The sequence below is a fragment of the Chinchilla lanigera genome, unplaced genomic scaffold (genome assembly GCF_000276665.1).
Source record: "Chinchilla lanigera isolate Chin_1 unplaced genomic scaffold, ChiLan1.0 scaffold00094, whole genome shotgun sequence".
Lineage (NCBI taxonomy): Eukaryota > Metazoa > Chordata > Mammalia > Rodentia > Chinchillidae > Chinchilla > Chinchilla lanigera.
In genome coordinates this window covers 5,532,571-5,543,164 of record NW_004955495.1, presented here as the reverse complement: position 1 = coordinate 5,543,164, position 10,594 = coordinate 5,532,571, and the positions used below count along the sequence as shown (strand labels likewise).

The following is a 10,594-nucleotide window of genomic DNA, read 5'->3' as shown; positions in this document are numbered from 1 at the left end:
GCTCGGGCTGCTGCCGCTGCTGGGGCTGGGCCGCTACTCGCTGCAGTACCCGGGCTCCTGGTGCTTCCTGACGCTGGGCGCGCGGCCGGGCGACGTGGCCTTCGCGCTGCTCTTCGCGCTGCTGGGCGGCCTCTCGGTGGCGCTGTCCTTCGTGCTCAACACCATCAGCGTGGCCGCCCTGTGCCGCGTCTACCACGGCCGCCAGGCCGCCCAGCAGCGCCCGCGGGACTGCGAGGTGGAGATGATGGTGCAGCTACTGGGCATCATGGTGGTGGCCAGCGTCTGCTGGATGCCCTTGCTGGTGAGTCAGAGGACCTCGAGGGTCGCAGATGACGGGGGACTGCCCATCTCTTTGCTGTCAGGGCTTATGAGCCCGGCACAGATGACCCCTAAATGCATGTTCCGGGCTGGGACATATGCCGCATGAGGAGACTGAGAGGTCCACAGAGGTGCTTCAGGGCTGTATCTAGGATACGATAGAAAAGTTTGCAGAGAAAGGGCTTTGGAGCTGGGGCTTTGAAGGATAAAGAGGAGTTCACTTGCTAGACTAAAACTAGGGAAAGCACTGTGGATGAATTGCTGAATGAGTCAATGATGTCCGAGTCCATTTCGTGTCTAGCACAGGGCTGGACTCCAGCATCCCTGCACAGATTTTCTCTGGGTGGGTCAGGGGGCTGGGCTCAGAAGAGGAGCTTCACAAGGTGCCTTTTTATTTTCACAGTGCAGGATGGAACCCAGTGCTTTCACACTGAGCTACACCTCCAGTCCTTTTTGAGACAGGGCCTCGCTAAATTGCTAAGCTGCGCACACTGGGCTCAAACGTGGGATCCTCCTGTCTCAGCTTCCCAGAGTGCTAGGATGACAGGCATGTGCCACCACACCTGGGTACAAAGTTCTCTCTTGTAAACTGGAGTCCTTGCACTGAATGGGTACAGACATCCATCAGGGGCTCAGTTCCCTCTGGTTATGGGATTAACAAGATGACACAGGCCTGGGCATAATGGCGAATGCCTGTAATTCCAGCACCGGGGAGGCTGAGGCAGGAGGATTGCCACAAGTTCAAGGCCAACCTGGGCTACATAGCAAGACCCTGTCTCAAAACACGAAAAGCAAGGTGCCAACACAGGCTGGGGAGCAGCTCAGGGGTGAGCACTTGCTGAGCATGGGTGAGACCTGGGTTCCCTCCCCTCCACTGCAAAAAGAAAGAAACATTGAAGAACTTAGTGATACTAAGTAGGACGGCTCCCCTAATTCTGTCTGATAGGTAAACTCCTGTTCATTCTTCAGACCCCCACTCCCATGGTTTAAAGCAGGGCAGAGTTCATTCTGGGGGGCAGAGAGGAGGAGGCTGCAGGAGATCTCAGGAATGAACTGCTCAGGGACCTGGGGGAAGTACTACAGGCAGAGGGCATGGCTGTGCAAAGGTCCTGGGGCTGGACAGAGCTGGGCATGGTGCAGGAGCGACCAGGAGTTGGTGCGGCTGGAGTAGAGGAAGTGAGGGGCAGAGAGGGAGCAGGGAGGGAAGGGGAGGCTGGGAGGGGACAGGCCGCCGTGCAGGGCCCTGCAGGCTGCAGGAGGACTTGGTCTTTGGCTCAGGGAGGTGGGAGCTATGGAGGGCTGAAGGCAGAGGAGGGAGGACCTGGCTTGGTGCTCATGGCGGCCCCTGGTGTAGGGGACTGAGTTTTGCACCTGACCATCCTCCCATGTGTCTTGGCCTCTGCTGTGTCCCCAGGTCACCAGCACATAGTGGGCACTCAGGAAATAGTATAGTGTCCATATGGCCTTACATTTTAATAAAATGCAAATTATTTCAGAATAACATAATTCTTAATTATAATTATTTGTAATTATAAAATATAAACCAGCTGTGGTGTTTCACACCTCTTACCCCAGCTACTCAGGAGGCTGAGGCAGGAGGACTGCGAATTTGAGGTCAGCCTGGGTAACTTAGCTAGGCCCTGTCCCAAAAACAAAAAAATAAAAAGGGTTAGAGATGTAGCACCACAAAAGATAAGTAAAATAATATAAGCACTATAATTATTCTGTTATTATTATAAGTAATAGTTGTATCATTATGCAGTATTATAATTAAATAATGCATAATATGCAACATTATATAATTATGTGTAATTGTATTTATAATTACATTAACTATATAATAACTATTATGTATTATTTTTTAAATTGTTACCTGTTATATAATAATTTATTAAACCTTGTTTTTATATTTAATAATAAATATAAATTATATGTTGAAAGATATAGAGAAAGTTAATACTTTAAAAAGTATTATAAAATTTTGAAAAAAAAAATTTTGGCTGTGCGTGGTGGCTCATGCCTGTAAACCCAGCACGCTGGGTAGCCGAGGCAGGGAAATTGTGAGTTTGAGCCCAGCCTGGGCAGTTTAGACTTAGTGAGACCTTGTGTCAAAATAAAAAACAAATCCGGGTGTGGTGGCGCACACCTGTAATCTCAGCACTTGGGAGGCTGAGGCAGGAGGATCTTTGCAAGTTCAAGACCAGCCTGTGCCACAAAGTGAGCTCAAGGCCAGCCTGAACTGCATAGTGAGACCCTGTCTCAAAAAGACAAAGAAAATTTAAAAATACAAAATAAGAAGGACTGAGGATGGAGCTCAGTGTGAAGGCCCTGAGTTCAGTACCCATTGCTGAAAAAAGAAAAGACCTATGTATACCGTCTATATTTATATAAATTTAATATAGTTTAAAAGTATTGGAAACATATAAAATTTAAATTATTTATTATAAAGTTTTAGATCTGGGCATGGGTGCATGCCTGCCATCCCAGCTCTCTCAGGAGGCTGAGGCAGGAGGATCAACATGAGTTCAAGCCAGCCTGGGCTATATAAGGAGACCCTGTCTCAAAAAACTAAAAGCGAGAAAGTTCTCTGAGGAAGGTGTTAGTGGAGTAACCCAGCAGGCCGCGCCGGGCGTGGGCTGAGAACGCCGCCTCGTCCCCGGCGCCCAGGCCCGGAGCCGCGCTCACCGCCCGCCCCCCGTGGTCCCGCAGGTCTTCATCGCACAGACCGTGCTGAGGACGCCGCCGGCCATGAGCGCCTCTGGCCAGCTGTCCCGGGCCACCGAGCGGCAGTTGCTCATCTACCTGCGCGTGGCCACCTGGAACCAGATCCTGGACCCCTGGGTCTACATCCTCTTCCGCCGCGCCGTGCTGCGGCGTCTACACCCGCGCCTCAGCATGCGGCCCCGGTCGCTGTCCCTGCAGCCACAGCTCTCCCAGGACGCCAGGGGGCCACTGTGACTGCGGAGTGCCCTTTGCTTGCCCCAGGTGCTCCCTGGTCCCTGTGTAACACCCTGCCGTGCCACTCAGAGCCCCCAGCACCCTGCAGGCCCCCAGGGGGCGCCTGGAAGGAATCGGACTGTGAAGCCCAGTGAAGTGAGGGTTCTTCCGGAAGCCCTCTGAGCTGGGGGTGCTGTGATCCCTAAGAGGAGGCCTTGTGGGGTTAGAGACCTCCTCTGCAACCCTATCTGGAGCGGCTTTGCCTAGAACAGGCTCAGAGCGCACGGCTTGGCGGTGCATGTCATCAGAGCTAGTTGGGAGGCTGAGGCAGGAGGATTGCAAGTTCGAACTCGGCCTGAGCAATTTAGCCATTTAGTGAGATCCTGTCTCAAAATTTTAAAGAGGGGCGGGGATGCAGATCAGTGCTGAGCACTTGCTTAGCACGTGCACAGCCCTGGGTTGGACCCCTAACACCTCAAAAAATAAAGTGAACAGTAAGAGGGGCACCCCCTCTCTTGCCAAAATAGATCCCAAAGTGTCTGGCTTTATTTTCCTTCTGTCGAAGCTCTGAGGGCTGGGCGAGGAGGGCCAGGGCCAGGCTGGGTTTGAACTTGGGATCCTCCCGCCTTGGCCTTCCAGAGTGCTGAGATCACGGGCGTGTGTCTGTCTTTCATCTCTGCCTGGTGACAGCGCACCACAGGCCCATGGACAGCACCTTGGCCGCTACCGTGGCAGGTAGCAAGCGCCAATAAATGACATTTTCCTGGATCACCCGCCTGTGCCCGCGGGCCGCTGAAGAGGGCCCTTGGCATACAGCGGGCGCCTAGTGGGCCCCGGTGTTGCCGCCCCCAGCTCCCCGCGACGACCACAGCTGGACAAGGGGACCGCGGGGTGTGAGGAGCCTTTATTCACAGGGCGCCCTACCCTGGAGGTACAGAAGCCAGCGCCTCCGCCCCGCCTCGTCCCCCACACATCGGATCCACTTACAAGTCCTTGGCCAGGCGCCTGAAACCGAACCCTGTTTCCACGACCCCTCCCCGCCGGCCAGGGGAACCAGGTCACCTGTGGGGCCTGGGAGAGCCAGGCTGGGCGGGGCTGCGGGAGCCGCCTGACGTCACACCGGGGGCGGGGCCTGGCGCCCCAGGGCTGGGGGAGGGGCGCGTCCCCTGAGCTGTGCGCTCCGGGGCTGGGAACTCAGGAGGCTCCCCTTGGGGAAAGGCCTGGGGTGACCGATACAGGTGGTAGGGTGGGCTTCGGGGGTCCCAGCTGCGGCTTGGGGGAGAGGGGGGGTTTCTGGGGCAAAGTGGGAGCCGTTGGGTGGGGGGCCAGGAGGGAGTCTGAGGAGCTTGATGGGGCGCCCGGGTCGGCCTGCGCTCCGGGTACCCGGTCAGGAGGCCAAGGCCGGGTCCAGGGGGCTTTGCAGGCTGCTGGAGTTGGGGCTCTGGCGGCTGAGCTCGGGTCAGGGGTCTGTGGGTGGAGCCCACTTCTAGAGCTGATCTGGATCCTTGAGCTGACGTGGGTTTCGGAGCGGAGCCCGGTGCCAGAGCTGGCCTGGGATTCGGAGCTGAGGGGGCCTCTGGCGCTGGCCTGGCCGTCGGAGCAGAACTGAATCCTGGGACTGAGCTGGATTCTAGAGCGAGGCTGGCTTTCGGAGCTGGGCTGAGTCTCAGAGCCGGACTGCATCCGGGAGCTAAGGGGGGCTCCAGAGCTGGGCTGAATTCTTGCACTGGGCTGAATTTTTGAGCCCACCTGGGTCCCTGGGCTGAGCCGGGCTCCAGCACTGGCCAGAGTTCTGGAGCTGGCTTGGGCTCCAGAGGCAGGCTGGGTTCTGGAACTAAAGGAAGAGCTGGGCTGAATTCCAGAACTCGTCTGGCTTCCTGGGCTGGGCTGAGCTCTAGAGCTGATCAGCTTCCCTGAGTCTGGCTGAATAACTGCGCCGGCTGGGACTGTGGCCTGGAGCCCGTGTCTGGAGCGAGGCAGGGTTTGAGAGCCGCACTGGGAGCTGGAGGTCGCTTGAGCTCCTGGGTGGTGCTGGGTCCTGGAGCTGGGCCCGCTCTCAGAGCCGGCCTGGACTTCGGAGCTGGCGTCTGTGGCTGTGCTGGTCTGTGTCCCAGCACTGGAGTGGATTCCCAAGTGCAGCTGGATTCGGGAGCGCAGCTGAGTCTGAGACACGGACTGTGTTTCGAAGCTGGGCGGCTTTTCAGAACTGGCTTGTGCTCCAGAACCGAACTGACCCCTGGAGCCGGGTGCGACGCCTGGGCTGGGCTGAGCTCTGGAGCTTGGCCAAGCCTTGAAGTCCGTCTGGGTCCCAGAGCTGGTCTGTATTCTGGAGCTGGCGTGTGTTTTCCAGGGAGTGGGGGGCTCGGAGCCAGACCAGGTTCTGGAGCTGGGCTTTCCCTCGGGGATCGAGGGTGTTCCAGAGCCAGTCTGAACTCCGGAGCTGGGCCTGGCTGCGGTGGCAGGCTGCGCTCTAGAGCGGGGCTCTGTCTCAGAGCTGGACTCATCACTGGAGCTGGACGGGGGAGCTGAGTGGACGTGGGCTGGGGGTGAGGGGGTTTTAGGGCAGGGCTGAGGTTTGCATCGGGACTGCACAGCAGCGTGGAGCTGGCTGCCCGGGCTGGCTTGCGTTCTAGAGCTGGCCTGCTGCTTGACTCTCTCCTGGCTTCTGAGGCTCCCTGCCGCCCCAGAACTGCCCTGAGTGTCCGCGTCAGGCTGAGCCACGGGGAGACCTTCGGTTCTGGAATCAGGATGAGTGTTACGGCAGGGCTTGGTCTCAGAGCCGGACAGGGTGCTGGAGCTGGCATCGATCTCTGAACTGGGCTGGACCTGAACACTTGTCTGCGTTCCAGAACGTGGTTTGATGTCAGGGCCCGGCAGGATTCTAGAGATGGTCTCGGTCTCAGGGCCCAGCTGGGCTCTGGAGCTGGGCTTGGGTTCAGGGATGAATTTGGTCTCGAAGCTTGACTGGGATCTGGAGCTGGGCTTGATTTCAGGGTTGAGCTCAGTTCTGGAGCTGGGCTCGCTTTCAGAGAAGAGCTGGATTTCAGAAGTGGGCTTGGTCTCAGGGCCAACCTGGGCTCTGGAGCTGGGCTTGGGCTCATAGCCAGTCTGGGCACTAGAGCTAGGCTTGGTCTCAGGGGTGAGTTTGGTCTCGAAGCTTGACTGGGATCTAGAGCAGGGCTTGTTCTCAGGGCTGAGCTGGGCTCTGGAGCTAGGCGTGGTCTCAGGGCTGAGTTTGGTCTTGAAGCCTGGCTGGGATCTGGAGCAGGGCTTGGCCTCGGCCCCTGGCTTGCTGTCCGAACAGGGCTGTGGTCTAGAGGAGCTGGGTGGGATTTCCAAACTGGGCTGGCTTCTGGAGGCGAACCTGGCCTCAGAGCTCGGCCGGGGCCGGGCACTGGAGCAGGGCTGGGGTGGGGTGCTGGGCTCTGGGCTGGGGCTACGCTGGCTTCCAGGACACACTAGCCACAGGCCTCCCTGGCCTCGCCGATGGCGGCCCACACCTCCACCACAAACTCGTCTGGGAAGGCGAACTCGCCTAAGACGGAGTCTAAACAACTCGCAAACTCCTGGACGCTGGCCGTCTTCTTGGAAGTCTCTACCATGGTGGAGGCTGCGGGCCAGGTGGGGGAGGCAGGTGAGGCGCTCCAGGGCCCCACTCCCCAGGGACCCCAGCCTCTTCCCACTCCCTCGCCCGGGGACCCCCGGCTTACCCTGGCCCCTTACCCAGCTCAGGGTCTCGGATGCCCATGTAGCTCTCCAGCAGGTCGTCCACCTTCCGGGACGCCTCCTCCTCAAACTCACTGGGCTGGGCGTAGGGAGGAGCAGAGGGTGAGGGGCTCCGACCACTGCAGCTGCCCTCCCAGCACCCCCTAGGGAGGACCATGTGCTCCAGAGCCACCATTATACCAGCCTTTCACTTCCCACGTCGGCAAACAGGCTCTGAGAAATGGATCTTTTTTATTGGTGCCACTAGCGGGTAGAACCCAGGGTCTTCCTACTGAGGCCCATCCCCAGCTCTTTTCTATTTTTTATTTTGAGACAGGGACTCACTAAATTGCCCAGGTTGGGCTTGCATTGTGATCGTCCTGTCCCAGTCTCCCAGAGTGCTGGGATGTCAGGTGTGCGTCACCAACCCTGGTCAAGAAGAGGTTCGTATCCAAAGCCACAGTGAGTCGGCAGCAGAGCTGTAAGTGAGGGGCCCTAGGAACTCCTCCTGTCACTCACCACTTCCTCCACGGTGGCAGCACCCCCAGAACGCAGCCTCAGGGTTTCCTTCCCACTGGTCACCTTCGCTTCCACAGGGTATTTGCTGCTCCGGCTCCGCTGGCCAATCATATCTGGAGGGGACAGAGAGGCCGTGCGATGTGTTCTGGATGTAGAGGACCAGTTCTGTAAACACTGGGAAGCCACTAGCTGAACCTTTCTAGAACATCCTTACCCTTCAGAGGCCCCCTTAGACTCACGGGTGAATTTTTTATTATTCAGTACTGGGGACTGAACTTAGGGCCTTCACCCTAAGCTCCATCCCAAGCCTTTTTTGTTTTTTTATTTTGAGACTCGGTCTTGCTAAGTTGCTAAATTGTCCAGGCTTGGGTCAAACTTGCTGTCCTCCTGCCTCAGCCTCCCAGAGTGCACCACCACGCCCAGCCCATGGAGTGACTCTTCAGGGGTCCCTCTGGAGATTCCACTCTTCCCACCCGTCCCCAAACTAAATCGAGAGTCTGGAACAAGCCGTTATAACAGGACAGCCCTAGAACCAACATCCCAATCCTGTCCCCCAGGACGGCCACCCAAACCTCCGTCCTGCTCTTAAAAGGGCCCTAGACAGACGCACTAAGACCCTGCTTGTGTTTGGGGAGTCCACCTGGAAAAGCCCCGCGGCAGCGCTTCCCTTCCCTAACTTTTACAGTGGGGCTCACAGTTCTCAGCCATGACACGGGCAGTTCTAGAACCCTGCGCTACCCAGGCTACTGGGGCCTCCTTCTAGACTTGCCGGGGCAATTCCAGAACCTCCTGCTTTAGAACAGTGCCACCTGAGGGCCGCGATGAGATGAGGAGGACGAGACTTGTGAAAATCAGCGCATAGGGCCGGGGATACAGCTCAGCGGCACAAGCACCTACCTGGCAAGCGCAAGGTCCTGAGTTCAATCCCCAGTACCAAAACAAGAAAGTTACATTTTGGGCTAGGGATATAGCTCAGTGGCCTAAGCGCCTGCCTGGCATGCACAAGGTCCTGAGTTCGATTCCCAATACCAGAAAAAAAAGTGAAAAAAACAAAACAAAACAGCACACTGTTTCCCTCACTGGCATGGTCAATTTTATATATATATATAAAATGCAGCCAGGCATGGTAGTCCATGCCTATCATCCCAGCACTCAGGAGGCTGAAGCAGGAGGATTGCCTCAAGTTATAGGCCAACTGGACTAGACCCTGTCTCAAAAAACAAAAACCAATAACAACAACAACAACAACAAAAAAACCCACAAAGAAACAACAACAACAACAAAAAACCCAAACACAGAACCTCCATCCACCGGACAGAGTGGACCTGGGCACTGCCCCATCCTGTCCCTCTGCCCCATTCACTCTCTGTCCCTCTTCCACAAGTGACCCTAGCCATCCAAGCCCCTTCTGGTCCTGAACCTACATTTCTGCGCCTTCCGCTGTCCCAAGACCCCACTGGCTGCATCCCCACCCGCAGGTCCCTGGTCCCTAGTGGCCTCACCGAAAGCCCTCTTAGGCTGCACCAGGCGCAGGGTGAAGGGCTGGGACTTGGGGAGCTCCCGGAGCATCTTGGCCACCTCGTAGTGGCGGCACCCGACGATGGAGTGGTCGTTGATGGCCTCGATGCTGTCTCCCACGCACACGGTCTCGATGCGATTGATGATGCTGCCTTCCTTGATCCTCTGAGGGGACCCATGTCATCCTCCGCCAACTCAGCCACCCGCTTTGGATCCCTAGAGCCCCCCGGGGCGTCACCTCCCCACCCCCGTGCACGCGCACACCAATTCAGCAGCACGATTTGGGTCCCCAAAGCCCCCATGGCACACCCCGCTCCACTGCGCGCGCATGCGCACACCTTGATGAAGGCATAGCCGGCCCCGTTGTCTGTGATGGTCAGCCCCAGCGCGTCCTCAGTCTTGGTGACCTCCACCTCCTTTGTCTCACCGCGCACGTGGGCGAAGATGAAATCCTCCAGCCCTATCTGTCCCCCCAGCAGCTTCTGCATGTCCACTTTGTGGCTGTTTAGGGTACAGAATAAGATCTGCCCCGAGGAGAGGGGAGCCCGGAGTCAGCCACGGTGCCTAGCCCTCTAGGCCATGTTGTCTGCCCCAGACACCCCAGGCACCCAGGGGTATGCGTGCATGGGCCTAATTGGGAAACTGAGTCTCAAAGGGTGCAGAACTGGCCCAGGCGCCCAGCAGCCAAGATCCCAGCCCATGTGAGATGGCTGGACTGAAGCCAAGGCGTAGGGGTGCACGCCTGGAATTCCAGCACTGAGCGAGGCTGAGGCAGGAGGATCGTAAGTTTGAAGCCAGTACGGATAACTTAGCTAGGCTCTGTATCAAAATAAAATAGAAAGGGCTGGAGATGTAGCTAAGTAGTAGAGCACTCTGGGTTCAATCCCCAGTAAGGAAAAGGAGAAAGGGAGGGAGGAGAGAAGGAGAGAAACAGAAAGAAAGAAAGAAAGAAAGAAAGAAAGAAAGAAAGAAAGAAAGAGGGGAGGGAGGCAGGAAGGGAGGGAACCCCTAGAATAGGGGGGTGTGGGCTGTAGAGGACCCCTTTCCCATCCCCCAGACTACCATTCAAAACCCGGTTTTCAGGGAGATGAAAATTTGTAGGGCCTTCTAGGGTCTTCTCAGCTCCGTGCCCAGGTTGGGCAAACCGCCCCCAGGCCTTTCCACCTGCTGCACCCGGGACGACCAGGCGCTTCCGGAGGGCCGGGGTTCACTCCCAGCCGGGTCCCGGAAGATGCGCGTGGTCCCTAACCCCAGGGCCTCTCATCTCCTACAGGGCGCTCCACGGGGTCGCTGGGAGGTGGCGCTAGGGTCTGAGAGGGGCTTCCCTGCGATCTGGCGACCCAGCCTGACGCCCTCCTCCAACCCGGAGTTACGGGGATCGGGGGACCGAGGTCTCCCGTCGAGGGTCCAGGCTCCACCCGAGCCCGAGACCTGGGGCGCCGCGACCCGGGGTCTTCACCTCGGTGGGCGCGATCCCGAAGGCCTCGGCGATCTTGGCGTAGAGCTCCCGAACGTTGGTGAAGCCCTCGATCTTACCCGTGGGGCTTCCGTGCGCCAGCTGCGTGCGGAAAACTAGGCGGGGGCGCGCGCGGGGCGC

At 57.6% G+C, this 10,594-nt stretch overlaps 2 protein-coding genes across 2 annotated transcripts in view; one reads left to right on the top strand and one right to left on the bottom strand.

The window, feature by feature from the left end:
- Nucleotides 1–3,783, top strand: part of Tbxa2r (thromboxane A2 receptor) — a gene marked incomplete at its 5' end in the record, with an annotated part of 18,060 nt that extends 14,277 nt beyond the window's left edge. The window contains 2 exon segments of the mRNA XM_013505254.1: nt 1–301; nt 3,028–3,783. Of these exon segments, the coding sequence (XP_013360708.1) occupies nt 1–301; nt 3,028–3,276 (550 nt within the window).
- Nucleotides 3,784–6,473: 2,690 nt separating this feature from the next.
- Nucleotides 6,474–10,594, bottom strand: part of Gipc3 (GIPC PDZ domain containing family, member 3) — a gene marked incomplete in the record, with an annotated part of 5,318 nt that continues 1,197 nt past the window's right edge. The window contains 6 exon segments of the mRNA XM_013505214.1: nt 6,474–6,865; nt 6,979–7,060; nt 7,480–7,592; nt 8,982–9,162; nt 9,336–9,521; nt 10,457–10,594. Coding sequence (XP_013360668.1) covers nt 6,714–6,865; nt 6,979–7,060; nt 7,480–7,592; nt 8,982–9,162; nt 9,336–9,521; nt 10,457–10,594 — 852 coding nt within the window.